The 20,168-nt window shown below is 34.9% G+C and overlaps 2 protein-coding genes across 2 annotated transcripts in view; one reads left to right on the plus strand and one right to left on the minus strand.

Moving 5' to 3' along the window:
* Positions 1 to 278: 278 nt before the first annotated feature.
* LOC123551300 (uncharacterized) overlaps positions 279 to 20,168 on the minus strand; it is a 37,108-nt gene continuing 17,218 nt past the window's right edge. Inside the window, exons 2-5 of the mRNA XM_053540828.1 lie at positions 8,156 to 8,186; positions 6,088 to 6,167; positions 3,283 to 3,796; positions 279 to 785 (exon numbers count right to left, since the gene is read on the minus strand). Of these exons, the coding sequence (XP_053396803.1) occupies positions 469 to 785; positions 3,283 to 3,796; positions 6,088 to 6,167; positions 8,156 to 8,186 (942 nt within the window). The 3' untranslated portion in view covers positions 279 to 468. The remainder of the gene's footprint in view (positions 786 to 3,282; positions 3,797 to 6,087; positions 6,168 to 8,155; positions 8,187 to 20,168) is intronic.
* Positions 19,293 to 20,168, plus strand: part of LOC123551299 (ATP synthase subunit b, mitochondrial-like) — a 40,533-nt gene continuing 39,657 nt past the window's right edge. The window contains exon 1 of the mRNA XM_045340135.2: positions 19,293 to 19,420. Within this exon, the coding sequence (XP_045196070.2) occupies positions 19,393 to 19,420 (28 nt within the window). The 5' untranslated portion in view covers positions 19,293 to 19,392. The remainder of the gene's footprint in view (positions 19,421 to 20,168) is intronic.

Raw genomic sequence — 20,168 nt, forward strand, 5'->3', positions numbered from 1 at the left:
CCCACTGACCTCAACTAGGGTTGCACGAGCAGTGTGCATATTAAGTTTAATAAAAAACATTCTTAAGTTACGGAGCGGAAACGAAAATGCTACAAGACGTACAAACAGACTGACAAAACACCTGCTCCATCATACAATACGTCCCTTCGAGAGTATTATAAAAAGCTGAGAACTTTTTTGTATCCGCCATTATACTACCGCTTTGGGGGTTGTGGTTTTGGCTCTTAAAAGTCACTAAAGGGAGGCGGCAGCCCTTTGAAAATAACTCAACACTGGTATTTCAACTATAATACGTATTTTATTTCAACTTATTTACTTATCATATTAAACCATTTATACACGTTTCATAGCCAACAGTGATGTCTTCCCTTCTTTTATACATTTGTTCTGTTTAAACTGTAGTTACGAAAATTGCATCAGTTCAAAATTATAGATTTTTTTTCTCTTTTCAGTTGTGACTTTTTGTTATTAGCCAACATGATAGACCGAAGATTTTTTACTCGGTCGATACTTGCTCGGGCGATACTTGCGTGGACGATACTTGCGTGGACGGTACTTGCGTGGTCGATACTTGCGTGGTCGATACTTGCGTGGACGGTACTTGCGTGGTCGGTACTTGCGTGGTCGATACTTGCGTGGTCGGTATTTACGAGGTCGACGGTGTTTACCTTTCCCACCATGTTTCCCCATACCATAGTCGCCGCCATGATAGCCAATGTGCATTCCACGACTCCTTCTATACGGCATGTAATAACCCCGCCTTCTTAAGTAGTATGGCATGTAACCTGGAAAATAGCCAAATTGTTTTGGAATTAAAATGCACATTTGTTTGTTCATTATTTCAGAATCATTAGTGTAAAGTGTGTACACTAAAGTTAGTGAACTCCGTCTTCAACCTTACTTCTGCATGTTTTGGTCATTTTTTTACAATGAAGAATATGTTTTCAAATTTCAAAATACTCTTAGAAAATACGACCAATCGTTGAAAAAGAAAGGGTCGTGATTAGAAAAATGTCGACCTCATGCCAGTTATCTGTTGGAAACACGTTTTCACATAAAATCAAATTCTACTTTGTAGATCGTTATGAAAATGAAACTTTTCATAACTGTATATTTTCTTACTATTCCTTGAAGAAAAGCCATTCAAAGGGTATGAACATATTATGATTTTTATTTGCCACATGCCGGATAGTTTTATTGAAATCTGTAAGCTCAGCGTTTTGCTCAACGAGATGGAGAAATGGTATGGTAGTCCACTTTCTTATAATAGTGTCCTGTGTGAAAATACATTGTTTTAGCATGACCTGAAAATTTTGTATAATGAAATGACGTAATTCAATAACTTCCGGCTTATCAAACACATGCCATTTGTTTCAATTAACTTTTACCCTGCTAAATTTCTAAAATGGACTGTTCTATCATCCGATTTGGGCAGTACCACTTATTATTCGAAGGGGTGTTCACTGAAAATTTACAGACGGAATAGTGAACAGTGCATGCTGATCTTGGTCTGCACTAGTCGCAAAGGCTGAATCACCTGCCGCCAGCAGGCTAAAAGTTAAATCATAATTTTCAGTTCATTCCGTTTAGAATTGATAATTGTCATCTTAAAAATTGTTTTGTTTTGTTTTATATTGTTTTTTTTTATTTCTGTTCATCTTCGTTTTATAAAATTAAATTTTTTAATCAACATAATCAAAGAGTGAATTTGTCTGCCTTGGTAAAATTGGGAGGGGACCTAGGGGGAGTTTGGCCTACATTCGTGCACAATAGTTAGGTACTACATTAAAGTTTACGAAACAATTTTACCAATTTACTTATTTGTATTTCTCATTTTTTTTTTTTTTGTAAACATTACTGCTATTTTTCTCATGAAATAACATACTTAGAAAGGTCATGTATTTTTCCTATACTAATAATTGTTCTGATGCAAACCTGATAACGGTATTCTTAGTAAAGAAAGTCTGTAAAGAAAACAAAAACAACTGTGGATAATGTATTTTACACTGAATGCACAAAAAGGTCCCAGTTGAAAATCCACAGTTTGTAAAGCTGGACGTTATGCAAAATGTACTGATATTTTCACTCCCCGGGGGCATTATTATTTTTGTTAATTGATTAACAAGTAGTACCTAATTGATTAATTAATCAGTTACTTGTTACTATAGTGGGGTTTTCTGTTAATAAGCTGTAAAAATGTGCAATAATACCAGAGTAATAACTATTTTCCATACTACATACACGTAATACGAGAATTATATCACATTGTTATTTTATCGATTTTACAAAACTGCTTTCCAGGAGTCTGTAATTAGCCATTATGCGATGTTGTCTATAAAACACCTTTGAATTTGAAAATTAAACTATTTTTGGTGTTTTTGCAAAAAAGATGTGTGATTATTTGCACGAAAATCGCGAACATTTTCGTTTCCGAGGAAAAAACCGCGCTTACCCGGATTCCATTCATCAGAGAAGAGCCAATAGAATATTTCGCATTTGAAGCAATAAAGCACAATTAATTAAGTGCCAGTCCAGCACTTCATACGTGCATTACTAGCACTAAATTGTGTCAAGGTGTATAGTCAAAATTGATGACTTGCAAACAAAAGTGATGTCAACATTGTATGACAATGCTTGCTTGAATAATAATAAAATGTCCAAAAAGTGACATAGCTAAAAAAAAATCGAACATGAAACGTCCGATAATGAGCGCATGTCCTTTTCATGTTGGAGTTGTGTACAAAGTTTCATTTGGACTGGACCAAAACTCCAGAAGGAGTTGAGTACACAGGGCACCTATGTAATAATATAAAGTCGAAGAGGGGGTATGACTTAAGAAAAAATCGGACATGATCGTCCCGAATATGCGCAAACCAAGTTTCATTTGAATACGATGAAAAGTGTAGAAAGAGTAAGTGACGGACAGGCGGAATAATTGACAAACAGACAGTTCCCGTGTATTCCACATCGAGGACATAAAATATAATCATATAAAATTACCCTCGCCTTACTATAATTTATCATTTTATTGTGTTGAAATCTTGAGTATACATCTAGAAATGGCATCGCTAAATGTTCTGTAGAATTATACATTAAACATCCGAAAATATAAAGCAAAAGTATGAACTTTAAATTCTTTTTATCACCCCTGAACGCGCTCGTATCAGTACAATCATTTCCTTCTTGCTTCAAACATTAAATGCATTTTAGTTACAAAGCGATTTTCTCATATGGCACATGCATTATCAATACGAAGTATAAATTTCTGAAGCAGTTTCTTACCTCCATAATATCTGGGGTAGCCAAATAATCTTCCATAACCCAGTCTAGGGTAGCCAAATGACCTTCCATAACCATCTCCGAATTCACCATCTCCAAAACCCTCTCCAAAACCCTCTCCTCCACCAAATCCTTCACCAAAGTCACCAAAGTCCCCAAAGTCCCCTCCTCCACCCAAGCCTCCAAAGCCCCCTATCCCGTCACCAAAGTCTCCAAAGTCCCCTCCTCCAAAGCCCCCTATCCCGTCACCAAAGTCTCCAAAGTCCCCTCCTCCAAAGCCCCCTATCCCGTCACCAAAGTCTCCAAAGTCCCCTCCTCCAAAGCCCCCTCCCCGGTCACCAAAGTCTCCAAAGTCCCCTCCTCCTCCACCCAAGCCTCCAAAGCCCCCTCCCCGGTCTCCAAAGTCCCCTCCACCAAAGCTCCCTTCACCCCCTTCAAATTCTTGACCACTGACTAACGTTTGAGTGATCAGAAACAGTATCATCAAATGCACAGCCATACTTTTTTTGTGTTCAGCCTGAAACAAAAATAATAAATAACGAGGTCAGATGATAATATTTATTTATACGCTCTTGTACTACAGGCAATGCGTTGATTTTATGGGTTTACTTAACTGGCGCTACTGAATCAGGAATAGGGATTTTTAAAAAATAAAGTTAATTTCCACTAAATTTTGGAAGATCCTTGCATCATTCTAAATGTATGTCTTCTCGGGTGGTAGTAGGAACTTTGTGATATTTAAAGAATATATATGATGCTTTTAGGTTTACTAAGATACCCTGAAAGATTTAAAACTTGGTGATCTTCAAAATGATATAGTTTTTACGAAAGATTCACAATCCTTCTTTAGAGTTAGACTGGCGTTCAATATGAATGTTACCGTCTTTTATATAAGGAGAAATCAAGGAACAATATAATTGCAAGTAGCACCTGTTGAGGCAAGCTTTAAAATGTACTGCATCCAGCAGGAACGATAAAGATACGTGGGTTTAATCAGGCAGGTAAATGTTTTAAAAGTCTTCCCCACTGAATTCGATTGTCAGACACAAAATTGATCTGGTGACCCTTTTTACTGCTAAACACCTAAAAACAATGCTCGGTCGAAAAACATGCCGCCATATGGGTGCGGATTGATTTAACTTGTAATTAACGCATAAATAAAACACACACAAAAAAATCATTTCTGAAACCGATTATCGTTCCCTGTCTCTAAAAACGATAATCGATGATTTGTGTTCAAAATGATTTCAAAGTTATGTTTTTTTGGTGTCTTCTGTAAAACCAATGATCACTAGTCAAAATAATTTCACAGAAATGGCGGCCCTCTACAAAAATATCTAAAATGAAATTGATTCCCCAAGAAAACTATTAGTTGAACTTGTTTTCGTATATACTAATACATTTGTAGTGAAAACTCGTCTGAGGTCAAGGATAAAAAAAATTCACAATACCCGGAGACATTCATAAAGACAGTTCGACCCCAACCTCTTTTGAGCTTTTTAACGTATTCCATATCGGATAAAGCATATACCCTCTATGTGCCTGTATAAATTCTGTTTGCTCCCCCATAACAATCCCTCTCACACCCCTACATTAACAATAATTCACGTATTGCTTACTATAGTCACACTGTAAGCATGATATTATATTGATGCGGGCAAAATGGGTGTACATGTATATAAAGAAACCGGGTTTTTTTTACTATCTTTAAAGAAAACGAGTACAGTTGTTTATATAGATATAATGTTGTTGTTCATTTTCAATAAGCAGCCGGTGAACATTGCCAAATCGTTCACACAATTTAGTCGTGCACAGTAAGAATGTACTTGTAAAACCAAATGAGATGTTTAAAACCGTCTGCACAAATTTCAGCTGACGTTTGTATCTGTACGTCTAGAAGATATCTACATGTAGACAAATGGACCTTTCAGCGTAAGGTATCTGGACCCGTAACGTAATCGGCAATTTCCGTTTAATTCTTCGGCATTTCCCGTTGGTACGGGAAAATGATGTGTTTGTTTTAGGTTACAACACACTAAATAGTAGCCTGGGAATCCAGTCTGACAATTTCTAACTTTCTTTCTACCTGCAAATTGACAGCCGTTGATAATATCAGAGACTCGATGAATGCCAATTAACTCTAATTAGCGCAACTTAAGTTGGATCTTTACTGCATGGATAATATGTTTGATTTCTTCTGACAAAGCACAAATATTATCAACGGCTTCCCAGGCTAACTAAATAGCTGTTCTTCTTTATTCTTTATAAAATTGACAAATTTCCAGTGACTGCAGCACACATCAGGACCCATTTTAAATGTCTGTAACTTAATTTTCTTGAAGAATATTGTCAGTGCTGAATAAAAATCAGTCATGTTTGATGCAAGAAAAATATTTTCAGTCAAACACACAAACTGCAAAATCAGCTAAAAAATTAGACCCCAAATTGGAGCGGAGGTGTATGATCTAAGTATCCATGACAATTCTGTCATGTTATTATTTGAAAATGCTGCCTACATGTCAGGCATAGATGTGCCGTATGATTTCAGCAAACAGAAATGCAAAGAAAATAGCTCCACAGAGCAAAAACACAGTGACTATTTGAATCCGTCAATATGCGACTACCATTTTTTTCGCGCCATTTTCCTATTAAGTGCTGAAGAATTTCGAAGTATAATTATAGGATCACGTAATCACACGGAAATTGCCGAGTACGGATCCAGAACCTTAACCTCAGCTTCTCTTGTGCATTTGAAATCAGTACATCATTGCGTTGAAAATGTGCTAAGAAAATATTTATATAAAATACCTTTTGTCCAATATTTATCCTTGTAATGTCATATTCAGTTATCCCGAAATTTCGAATACAGAAAACTTTTAATTTTCTGTCTGAAAAAGAGAAATCAACAATTAAATTACAAGAACGTTTATTTCAATATCGTAAACTGAAAGATAACTGCAATGCAGTTCCAATGTAAGTTCGTTTTCCACAACGGCTTTTCTTGAAATTTTTGAAAGAGTTAAATTATACTTTATACTGAAATGTTTCTAAATTTAATCATAGGTACTATCTTGGAACGGCTTCACTGACAGAATTCAAGCAAATTTGTCAAGGCACTGACCTCCGGATCGTACGACAAGGAAAAAAGAGGAAGATTTTTTTACGTATCAGAAACTGAATGCTATATTTCTTAAGAAAGCTTTGAAACTGAATTACTGACAGACTATAATTATGTTATGGAAACACATGAGATTTTTTGCATTAAAATTGAAAAGCGTTTGTAATGCGTTACTCGAGGTAAATTGTCTTATTTATGAATTATAATATTTGAAACAATTCTCCCGTGGTATATTGGTAAAGAACGCGGGAAAGTTTGTTTTGTTTTGTTTTTGACATGGCGGACTGGGTTCAATTCCCGACTCGGGCATATTTTTTCTTGATTTGGCATTGTTAATAGTTTAAAAACCAAAAAAATATCATATTCTAATGTTCATAGTTATGACCAAACTTGTGTTTTAAAGAAATGTCATTTTCAGCCAAAATCTGGAGGTCAGTGCCTTTAAACAAACTATGTCAAAAATAGCATTATGAATAAGAACATTTTCACTCTACAAAGGCTCTTGTGTGTTTTTATTTATTCTCTAAAAGTATTGAACTTGTCGGTGTCAGATAAGTAATCCCAGAACACTATTTAGGTTAACTAGCCGCTCCGTATGTAACTGAAACACAAATGCACTGTTCAAAACCATGTTAGACCCAACAGAAACAAAATTGGCAATGTGTTGAATAAAAGTTCGATAGCTAAGTCATTTTATGACTGGGTTATTCTTTATTTGGACACCTAAAGCCAACTTGTGTCTCGAGAAACGTCTGGACAGGATTACCCACGCTTATATCGTAGGATTTATTATTTGAAACGCCAAACGTTAAATGTTAATGGTAAATAATCCATATATCTACAGCCGTACTGAAAATGGATCGTTTTGAATCATCTTGCATCTTATGTGGAAATGCTGGGATTTTTAGCCCTGACGCGGATCTACAAATAACAGTTGAAAATAAACGAGTAGTAAAGTCGGTATAGCTGATTAAATAACATCTCCCAGAAAACAGAAGTGTCAAAATCATAAGTACAACAAATCAAAGATGTCAATCAGATTAATATCGATTGTGAATCAAGTTCTTAACTTCTATTAAGCAGTCTTGAAACCTCATTCCTGATGGTAACCATTGCCTCCAAGCGCCAAGCAAAGAAGCTAATGGTGCCATTTTTTTCACGCTTTTGGTACGACGCGACCAGATAGCGAAACCACGACCTCCCGCCACCAAAACGGATACACAATAACATTCAAAGAAGCAGTCAGGTAATGTCGTGCCACAAGCTCTTAATATTCATGTTAATCATTTTTTTAAACATAAATTGCCCAAACTGACACAGCGATATTCAACGTCGATTTTTATACATCTGAAACGAAAACCTCAGAGAATACCAAAAAGAGCGTAGTCAGCATTGCTTGTATTTGATGATATTTGAAATTTTGACGTTGAAGAAAAAAACAACAAAGCTGTTGAATGATTGAAGAGTCATTCATTTGTGAATTTATGGTATGTTTGTAATTGTATCTGTATTAATGTGCCCGAAAGATTATTTTACGCTGAAACAATTCACTGAAGTTGTAATTGGCCGACTACGAAACTCATCGTTCCTTTGGTGTATTCCTTATGATCTAAACTTCTTCTCCCTTGCCTTCAACCACTGTCTGGTAAAAAGTCCACCAAATTCTTTATATCCACGATTACACCTTTACAACGGCTCTGCGTAAATGCTTTTTAGTTGCTTTATATATTAAACATAACATATTACACGTGTACTTACCGTCAAACGAAATGGCGGTGTGCGCTATTACCTACAAAAGAATAGAAAAACGTTTCATCATTGTTACATAGACGGTCAATATTAAGACTGCGGAATATATTTGAAGAATTTGTCCCGTAATGCCACGCGGCAATTTCCTTGTGATGGCGTACTCTTGTTAGGCAAATTCGGCATTCTTCGGAAGTAACTTAGCTCAACGCTCACGTGCTGAAATACGTAATTTGCAGTTTTGAGTTCATTTTTTAAAGTTCGCAACCGTTAACGAGTATTCTTTAATTTCATAAGTTTTGCTTTTAAAAAGTTTGAATTTTGTATCATTCAAAATATTAAAAGTCTTTGTCGTCTGGAAATATAACGAGAAAAATGATTTTGGCAAATTCAGGTTCAACATTACATTTATTAGACAAATTGTTGTCTGCGCCTAAAATGAAAATTATCTTTATAATCAGTATCAGCAGACCGAGTTCAGTTTTTTACCGCGTCGCATGAAAATGTTGTATTTTGGTTCCCACTCGGTGGAAAATATTTCGCTTTTTGTTCGTATTTCATCAATATTCCTTAAAAACAATACATGTAGTACTTACCTATACGACTAATCCACACAACTGCCAAAATAACAAAACGGTAGTTCCTAAATAGTGCTTTAAGTAGTAAATGTTTAGTAAATCAGTCACGTCCGTTGTGCTATTACGTCAATTAGATCGATAACTTCACAAACGTAACGTATTGTATTTTTTGTGCTTTAGTGCAAAACGCTTTGCGTAATCTATCATGCTACATTCTTACCTGTTTTCACCCATTTCTCAAAAGTCAATTCTAAAAGGGCAAAGTTCATAACACAGAGCCTCGTCAAACGCAGTAATTTACAAAGTTTACGGTGTCCGTATATATAAGACGAACAAACAATGAAAGCACGATTCAAAGCACCGACAGCACTCTGGATGAAAAGTCGAAACAAAGCTGTCAAAAGCTTTAAACTTTTGTAATGTAAACTCGAAAATACGAACCTGTTATTTAAAAAACTCTAAAATATTTTGTATTTTCGTTTTAAGTTGGACTCTGTATCAAACTTATTGCGTTGTTTAAACTTTTCAACATCGTAGTTCTACCTTTCATTTTCATGTTTTTGATTCAACTCGTTGCATGTGAGCTATTGTGATCACTTGTGTCTGTCGTGCGTCCGTCCATCTATCATTTTCTTCAAACAATATCTGCTCTGAAACAGTTTGACGGAAGTTTTATACCAGAGGTTTTGCTGAGATAAAATAATTATCGTACGCGGAATACTAACTAGTAGGTTTGTCTAGTTAGGTAGGTAATCCAGGTAGGTAATTTGACATCCGAGAGAGCGTAGCGAAAGCACTTCATGAAATATCCTTTTACGTAAAACTTTAACAATGTATATTTTACATCGGCAAACCAATTGCAAATGTCCCCTATCCCATCGCAGCTGCAGCCAGCAACGCATTTGTAGACAAGCAAATTTGATGAATTGGTATCCCCCGCCGAAAAGGTTTGTGGTGAGGCATGGCAAAAAAAATATGTCCGGCAAAAGTTAAGGATGTTACTAAGAAGCAAATGATTTCATTAGTCAAAATCAATTTAACAGAAAATGAATGCTTTTTGGGGACTGGGGGAGCTCGGGAAGGGGCAGCGGGGGTGACCGGGTGAGGTTCTAAACATCACATGTTGATTATAAATATTGATGGAAAATTAAAAATGAAAAAAAAAGGTGGGGGATGAATGATCGGGATGGTGGGCATGACTCAGCGTGGTGGAGTGAGGTGGGGGAACAGTACAACTTTGCATGTTGATAAATATTCATAGAAGGTTTGAAAAGGAATTAATAAAAAGGAATGATTTTTTAGGGGTGTGGGTGGGAGGAGGGGATGTGACCAAGGCAAGGTGGTGACCAGGTGTGGGTACACAACTTCATAAGTTTATAATAAATATTCATGGAAAAGAATGAAAAAAGTTTAATGAAATTCTACCAATTGGTTGGTTTGTTATGTACAAATCTGTAGTTTTTAAACAATTAAAGGGCAACAACTCTTAAGGAAAATTGACCAATTAAAAAAAATGACAGGCATCATCGAAGTATGTTGGTCCATATTTATTTCAAGTTTCATGAAATTCTACCAGCGTGTTACTGAGAAATGGCTGCAGACGTGGAATTTCATTAAATTAGAGGCAATAACTCTAAGGAAAATTGACCAATCAAAAAAAAAAAAATTGACGGGCATCATCGCACTTATGCTGGTGCATGTTTATTTCAAGTTTTATGAAATTCTACCTGATAGTTACTGAGAAATGGCTGCGGACGGACATTTTGGGGCATTTTTCATTAAATCAAGGGCAATAACTCTAAAGGAAATTGACTAATCCAAACAAACTTGACGGACATCATTGCAGTATGTTGGTTTATGTTTATTTCAAGTTTCATTAAATTCTACATGCTAGTTACTGAGAAATGAAAGCGGACGGACATTTTTCATTAAATCAAGGGCAATAACTCTAAGGGAAATTGACCAATCCAAAAAACACTTGACGGGCATCATCGCAGTATGTTGGTTCATGTTTATTTCAAGTTTCATGAAATTTTACCTGCTAGTTACTGACAAATGGCTGCGGACGGACGGACGGACTTCCGCACGCACGCACAGACAGACGGACGGACAACGCCATTTCAATACCCTCCTCCCGATTTCATCGGCGGGGGATAATAAATTAGTTCATCATGGGTGATCTTACATTTTCGCGTGTTTTCGTGGGATGTTATTGTATGTATGGGTTGTTTAATCAAAGTGGGCGTATAGTGGTTCAGTGGTAGCACTGTCTGGCTGCGAAACCACGGGCCGTGAGTTTGATCCCACACTTTCCCAACATCGGGATATATACCAATCCAGTGTCTGGATGCGTTACACCTGGAACGCTTAAGAGGCCATTTCAAGTCGGGATGTATGTCACACTTAGAAAAAGATTACTAAATTTTTAACTCAAGACAGTAAAGGTGCTTGGAAAACGTTTTATTTAATGGAAATTAATAAACTTGGTGGAAAAAGGCTTTCTGAATGCAACTTTATACGCAACGATATTACTTCTAAAAGCAAGAAGATGTTATCTCAAGCTGGTCAAACATCAATTTTGAAAAAAAAATATTAGAAATGTATCCACAGAAATTATAAGGAATAATTCATTGATCAAAATATCAGGCAAAACTATTTTCTATAACACATGGTTGGAAAAAGGAGTTAAAATGAGCAAAGATGTGTATAGCTATGAAAACAAACGATTCTACAAGTTTGAGAAATTTCAAACTCTTTATGGAATCGAAAATAAATTAATATTATCTAAACATCCCCTCTGCCTGGAAAGAAAAAATAAAGTCAGAAAAAATAAATGAAAACATGGGAGAAGAATACTATCTTATAAATAAAATCATGCAGTTAAAAAAAAACTAACAAACTTTTGTACAACAAATACTTAAAAAAAAATAAAATAGTAACAGTGGAACAAAATGGAACAAATATTTTGTAAATTTAAATTGGAAGAGTATCAATATGAAACCTTTTAAGACTACTGTCAAGACTAGTAATATATATACAAAATGTATATATCATGCGGATTATTCCCACCAAAAATATTCTATATAAATGTAATATTTCTCAGTCCTGTCTTCGTAATTTGAAAGTCGATCTAAACTTCCGTAGTATTAGTTTTGGCCTTTAAAAAAATCCATCAAGCTCGAAAAAGTTGTTTGGTTAATTATATGGTTATTTTAGCAAAATACTAAATATTTTCAAAAATAAATTAGTGTATACTGCCCTTAGATTTGAGAACTGTTTAACATTCCTTCAAGAAAGAAAATAGTTAGAAAAACACATTGCAACAGTAAAAGAAAAACTTTCTTCTCATCACATGAAATGGGATCATATAGAGCTGTGAGAGTCGGATATCGGTTTGTTGGCAAATTGATTTAAGAAACATTTTAAACATAACTTTCATTCACTATGTAACTCTTTTAAATATTAATATCTTTTAAAAAAAAACTTCCATAAGCAGTATATGCTAACAATAAGAATACATCTCTTTACTAATAATTTGTTTTTAGAGATTTTTAAAGATATCTCTGCACTACATATGCAGCATTTAAAGATATAAATTTTGTATTGTATAAATTGATGTACTGTTTACATGGAATGGAAAATAAACGGGTTATCACCAGATAACTCAAGAAAAAAATGATTACTGACGAGCTTCTGTAACGGATTTCAGAGCGGTGAATTCTGTGCCATTTGTCGTCAGCCTGCTCATTTTTTACTTAAGCTCAAGTAAGTGACTGTCATGGAATAGGTTGTGGAAATAGCAAAATAAACCAAATGACATTTCGTCTCCGAAGTTAAATGTCACACATTTCTTGACGTGCCATTTTCTCTGTCGCGGATTCTTTCTACAGAATGGCATTTTTTTACTTAGAAATATATATATGAGCCGTGCCATGAGAAAACCAACATAATGGCTTTGCGACCAGCATGGATCCAGACCAGCCTGCGCATCCGCGCAGTCTGATCAGGATCCATGCTGTTCGCTTTCAAAGCCTATTGGAATTAGAGAAACTGCATGTTAGCGAACAGCATGGATCCTGACCAGACTGCGCGGATGCGCAGGCTGGTCTGGATCCATGCTGGTCGTAAACCCACTATGTTGGTTTTCTCATGGCGCGGCTCATATATGTGTATATGGACATTTCCTTCATTGAAAATTCGTCGTAGCTATATTAGTAAATGAATGCATTTCTGTTACCAACAGGTAATGTTCACGTTTTTTCAGACAACAAAGTCCCTCGCAGATATTTTACCAAATCTTGTTGAAATCTTATATCTCCATTTATATAAAACTTCTGTGATTTGAGAATGGCGGTGCATTCCCCATCGCTTAGATGTTTGACAGAAAAATACACGGATTTATGGCACCTTTTCTACATAACCTGTGACTGTCTAATGATAGCTACTTATTTGTGACAAAATAAAACTATCAAAGTGTCGGGCTTCAGGAATAGATCTCAACACTGTTGTCATTTTCGCAATTCATTGGACGGTACCAGTATAAAACAAAGAAAGGCCTAAGTAAAAACATAAATAACATGAAAAGCTAAAATACTGGAGAAGGTGTGTAATCCATTAGTAACGTAAGCGACATGCCAACACGAGTTGTCTATCCTAAATGGGGTAAATTAAAGCTTTTTCGTTATTTAAAAATAACAGAATAAGTACTTAACGCTAGAGTAACATACTGTATTTTTAGCTCACCTTAGCAATGCTCAGTTGAGTTATTGTGATCGCTCGATGCCCGGCGTCCGTCGTTTGTCGTCTGTCGTCCGTCAACATTTGGCTTGTGTATGCGATAGAGGCTGTATTTTTCAACTAATCTTCATGAAATTTTGTCAGAATGATTACCTTGATGAAATCTAGGCCAAGTTAGAAAATGGGTTATCTTGAGTCAAAAAGTAGGACACTAGGTCAAATCAAAGAAAAACCTTGTGTATGCGATAGAAGCTGTATTTTTAGCTCGACTATTCGAAGAATAGTCTAGCTATTCTACTCACCCTGGCGTCGGCGTCGGCGTCGGCGTCGGCGTCACACCTTGGTTAAGTTTTTGCATGCAAGTACATACAGCCATCAGTGAAAGGCATATAGCTTTGAAACTTATTTCTTCTTTTTCTAGGTCAATTACCAACCTCTCTGGGTCAAGTCCCATAACTCTGACATGTATTTTGAGCAAATTATGCCCCCATTTGGACTTAGAAAATTTTGGTTAAAGTTTTACATGCAAGTTACTATCTCCAAAACTGATGCAGATATTGATTTGAAACTTCACATGTGTCTTCGGGGTTATAAAACTAGTTGATAGCAGCAAGTCCCATAACTCTGACTTTCATTTTGGCCAAATTATGCCCCCTTTTGGACTTAGAAAATTCTGGTTAAAGTTTTGCGTGCGAGTACATACAACTATTTCTAAAAGGCATATAGATTTAAAACTTATTTTTTCTTTTTCTAGATCAATTACCAACCTCACTGGGTCAAGTCCCATAACTCTGACATGTTATTTGAGCAAATTATGCCCCCTTTTAGACTTAGAAAATTCTGGTTAAAGTTTTGCGTGCAAGTACATACAACTATTTCTAAAAGGCATATAGATTTAAAACTTATTTTTTCTTTTTCTAGATCAATTACCAACCTCACTGGGTCAAGTCCCATAACTCTGACATGTTTTTTGAGCAAATTATGCCCCTTTTAGACTTAGAAAATTTTGGTTAAAGTTTTACATGCAAGTTATTATCTCCAAAAATAATGCAGATATTGATTTGAAACTTCACATGTGTCTTCGGGGTTATAAAACTAGTTGATAGGATCAAGTCCCATAACTCTGACTTTCATTTTGGCCAAATTATGCCCCCTTTTGGACTTAGAAAATTCTGGTTGAAGTTTTGCGTGCAAGTACATACAGCTATTACTAAAAGGCATATAGATTTGAAACTTATTTTTTCTTTTTCTAGATCAATTACTAACCTCACTGGATCAAGTCCCAAAACTCTGGCATGTATTTTGGGCAAATTATGCCCCCTTTTGGACTTTGAAAATTCTGGTTAAAGTTTTACATGCAAGTTACTATCTCCAAAACTAATGCAGATATTGAATTGAAACTTCTCATGTGCCTTCGGGGTTATAAAACTAGTTGATAGCAGCAAGTCCCATAACTGATATGCATTTTGGTCAAATTATTCCCCCTTTTGAACTTAAAACTCTTTTGATATTTAACTTTTTTGGGTAATATTTTCCTGCTTCTGGGTCAATATTTCGAATAGTCGAGCTTGGCTGTCTTATGGACAGCTCTTGTTCAATTGGTCTTCATGAATTTTAGTCAGAATGATAATCTTGATAAAATCTAGGCCAAGTTCGAAAATAGGTCATCTGCGGTGAAAAACTAGGTCACTAGGTCAAATCAAATAAAAACATTGTGTATGCGATAGAGGCTGTATTTTTCAACTCGTCTTCATGAAATTTTGTCAGAATGAATACCTTGGTGAAATCTAGGCCAAGTTCAAAAATGGATCATCTGGGGTCAAAAAGTAGGTCACTAAGTCAAATCAAAAGAAAACTTTGGGAATGCGAAAGAGGCTGTATTTTTCAATTGATCTTCATGGAATTTGGTCAGAATGATTGCCTTGATGAATTCTAGGTCAAGTATAAATATGGGTGATCTGGGATCAAAAAGTAGGTCACTAGGTCAAATCAAATAAAAACATTTTGCATGCAATAGAAGCTGTATTTTTCAATTGAGCTTCATGAAATTTGGTCAGAATGATTGCCTTGATGAATTCTAGATCGAGTTCGAATATGTATCATCTGGGGTTAAAAAGTAGGTCACTAGGTCAAATCAAAGAAAAAAGTTGTGTATGCGATAAAGGCTGGGTTTTTTTTTCAATTGATCTTCATGAAATTAGGTCAGAATGATTGCCTTGATCAAATCTAGGTCAAGATTGAATATGGGTCATCTTGGATAAAAAACTAGGTCACTAGGTCATATCAAAGAAAATACTTGTTTAAACTCAAGAGACCACATTTTTGGTCCAATCCTTATGAAAATTGGCCAGAATATTTGTTTCCATGAAATCACTAGGTCAAACATGTTTACACTGTTATGGTGTGTTTCTCATGTGAGCGACCTAGGGCCATCTTAGCCCTCTTGTTTGAATTATAATTAACTTTTGATAATTTATCTCATTCAAGAGAGACAAATCGTGTTGGCATGTTGCTTACAGTTATGGATGAATTACGTACCTTCTGCAATGATTCCTTTCTTTGGTTTTATATCTCACTTTATCAAGGATTTTTCAGGGGGCATGTATCATACAATGCTGACATCATTCTTGCGCCTATGCATTATTCTTTGACAAAGTTTGTATATGCGAAACATTTAATCATTTGTATTGTAAGTATTAACATGACATAAAATGATATTGACATTTAAATCTAATGGATTATCTCTCATGATTATCTCACTACAGTGGGTACTTTAAGGACATTAAATATAGCTTACAAATATTATGACACGTGTATTTCTTGTACACAAAAATAAAGCGAACATCGATGTGAAAGTAAATTGATACTAGTACTGTCAATGATTGATAATATCTATCAAACGCATTCTCATTGTTTTAACCTTAGCTCAATAGGCATAAGATCTCAATATTGTTGACATTTAGTAAGTAGACATCTTATTATTACTGGCTATGGATGTTTTTTTTTTTACCTGTTCTATAGTATGTAGATTTATTAAAAACGTATTGATACCACTATAGTATGTAGATTTATTAAAAACATATTGATACCATATCCAGCCTACTCACGGCCTCGTTCTGAAACCCCTCCTGTTTCATCCACTAAATCTATAACATGCCCTTTTTAATACTTTTGTCATAGTTTTGCACTGATCCAGAAAGTGCCCAGGTGATTGAAGACACTTGTTGAAGTGAGACTATATCTTCAATCATGCGGGAGTTTTATAATAGGAATGGGTGTGTCTGGTATTCAAAGAGAAATCAGCGAAAAATGTTGTTACAGAAACGATCTGAAGCCTCGAATTCACTTAATTATTTATAAGTAAACTTTGAGCAAATCTCTGAGCAAAACAACTACTCTACCCTGATTCCTCTTTGTTTTTACATTATATTACAATTACAAACATCCCCATCTTCTCTTTCATGACACTCCTCCATCATTTCATTTCATTTCATTTATCATCGTTTTCAATTATTCATCATATACAATAACATTCTAGAACAAAAACAAAATACTTTCTTTCTATCTCTGTCTGTCATTGTTACAACGTTTAGTTCAAAACTATAGATATAAATAACTGAAAAAATATGATTTCCACGTGGAGTAACTTTTATTACTGAATATATCATAATTGCATGCTAGCCTCATGTCACAATTAGCCAAATCTGTTTCTTTTGATGAAAATACCGTTGTTGCGTAATTTTTCAATTTATTTTTTTGTACAGAAAACCCAAATAAACAGTAAGCATTTCTCAAGAACACTTAAATCTGTACTCAAAAGCAATAGACAATTATTTTATAGTAACACATAAACGGGATCTTTTCTAATGAACGTGCCAGTATTCCAGAAGTACTGCAAAATGAAGTTACTTCATCACACTGTAAAAGTGCTGGTCAGAGACCACCAATTCAAAAAAAGTACAGGGGACTTACTGGAAATGAGGTAAGTGTATACCTGGGAATAAGGTATCGTCTATGCGTTCTGATTGGTCAGTCATATAAACAAACCCAAGAAGCGATTATTTTTTCCAAACGGAATATTTTTAATGCATTTACAGTATTTCATTATACATTTTGACCAAATTTGCTACATTTTATGCTTATTGAAAAACAAGTTTCATCAAATGATTTTTTTACCGCCATGACAACGATGTAAACAGGAGGTTATTTCATTCACACAAAAATTACTTAAATAAAGTACCACTATTCATATGTTTTTCGTCATTTTGGTGGAACTAAGATAAATCTTGAAAACGTGATTGGATATACATGTTTCGATTTATGGAAGGCCGTACACGCCATAATGTTATAGTGGAAGTTTATGGGAAAACAATTGGTGATCTCTAATCTGCTAGTAGTCAAGAGTTGAATATGTAGCAACGACGATCCTAAGTTTGAAAAAAATCCATATTCAAATAAAAATGCCTGCCTTGCGTTCCTTATCTATATGATCATTAAAGTCATTTTAACTTTTGTAAAATGGTAGACATTTCTGCTGTCCACTATCTAAACGTTACATTACACCTAAAGCATAACTGAATTATTTAGATTATGTTCAGATTGAAAAGTCTTTTATTCATCTGCCTACTGAACTGCATTCTTTACACTGACAAACATTTGGAAAAATGCAGATAATAAAAATGTCCTGGCAGTATCAAAATGTCAAAAGTTTTATCATTGGAATGATATTTTTAGATTACATATATAAGAGAATGGCACTTGTATGGGACAATGTTAACTATTTTAGACCTTTCATACGAAAATAAAGATATTAACTATTTTAGAACTTATTTTATAAAAATTAAGATGCTTTTATATCATAAAATCCTTTCTTTATATCAAGAAAGGATCATTGCTTTATTCTATTGATTTTTCGATACCAAGGAGTCGCCCATTAACTTCGAACTAAAGAGCTATAAAAATAAATTTTATACTTATTTGTTCGAACCAGGGTCTTTCAAAAATGAAATTTACATACTACACAAAACATTTATTTTATCGATCAAAACTTACGTAAACTCGCCATTCTATTATACTCTTGGATTAATTCATCGGAATTTGACATTAGGTTACGGAGCTCATACATGTTATGTATAGCTAGTTGACGAAGTTCAAGTAACATATTAAATATCCATTTCATTTTGAGTGACCCTGTTCGAACTTGGCTTATAACTAGTTAGTGATAAGATGATGTGTAGAGTGCAAGGAACAGGTCTGAATAAGAATACTATTCCCATGGAAATGAGTATAACAAAACTTGTATCTTAGTTTAAAATTTACTAAGAGCTCAGAATTGTCTGTGAGAATAAAAATTGCAACCGCAGATGTCTGTTTTCTGTATAAAATTCAGATGCAGAACACTGAGGTTTGGTTTAGTTTCCATTAATTATTACTTATTCTAGATATATTTGTAAGTAAACCCTGTCTGTCCAGACAAAGAAGTATAAATTTTATAAATTTTTATACCTCTTTGGTTCAGACAAATTCAATTCTACTGTTTTATCCACATATAACATGGGTTTTCATGAATTGCAGCTTTTTAAGCTCAATTTTACGGGCTATTCGCGTCATAGGTAGCATCTGGTTTCATATTAGTTCAAAGGTTTTGAGGGGGGATGGTGGGTTCTCGTGTGGAGGGTAAATTTAGTGGTGTTCATCCTTAAACTCCGTGTTTTGTTGTATTTTGTACATAACTTAATAGAACTATTATTTTTGGTTTGATTTCATGCATACACCAATCGGTTTATATTACTGATATGTAGAGACATTTACTCGGATAAATCAAATTAAAATAATAAAGTCGTAAAAACAGAACCTGTCGCTTTACGATAGCATTTCCGGGGCTACGGCCAAAAATTTTTTGACCTTGCCGGCTGAAGTTTATGAGCCGAAATAATGTTGTCAACATTAGCTGCTAGGAAATGTAAGCTTTGAAAAAAGAATGTTATATCTTTAAGCTGCAGATTAAGTTATAAGACTTAATGTTTGCTTTAAAAAGCAATTTGAAATAGTATAAATCTCAGCTATAAGTAAAGCGGGTGGGGAAAAGCGGTCCTGCTGGATTGAATACCACAATTTCTCCCGTTAGCCGATTTACTCGGCATACCGCTTTAACCCAATTTGCAATCGTTAAAGTAAAGCTAGTTCATGATTTTTTTGACATTTTGCAAAAGAAGTGTCTATCCACACAATGGTCCTGCCAATTAATTTTTCTTACACTATCTGTCTGTCATTGAACCGGTAATTTTACGCACACCTATTTCGATGTTGTTTTTGTTTCTACCTTGTATTCAGTTAATTTACATTTCCGATGACTTAGTTACACAGTGCATTGACAGATAAACATGGTTCAATTCACCAATAAACAATCTCAAAAGTTCAGGATTTGAAGATGCTTATCAACTTTATTTTAATTACCATATTTTGGTGTGTATAGGTCGCACTTTTTCTACCCATTTTGCTGCCAGAATAAGTTCCTGCGACCTATACGACAGAACATTGCCAGCAGTTTTTTTTTTCGGGCCAATTTTCGGACCGTAGCTCTCGCAAAATTTGTGCATCTGTTACGAACGAACAAAATGGATAAAAAATATCAATATCGGCGGTTTTTCAACCAATAGCGGTTACTTTCAATAAAATATCTACATCTACATCTGCATGATACTTCCAAC

Source organism: Mercenaria mercenaria, chromosome 4, assembly GCF_021730395.1.
Source record: "Mercenaria mercenaria strain notata chromosome 4, MADL_Memer_1, whole genome shotgun sequence".
Classification (NCBI taxonomy): Eukaryota; Metazoa; Mollusca; class Bivalvia; order Venerida; family Veneridae; genus Mercenaria; species Mercenaria mercenaria.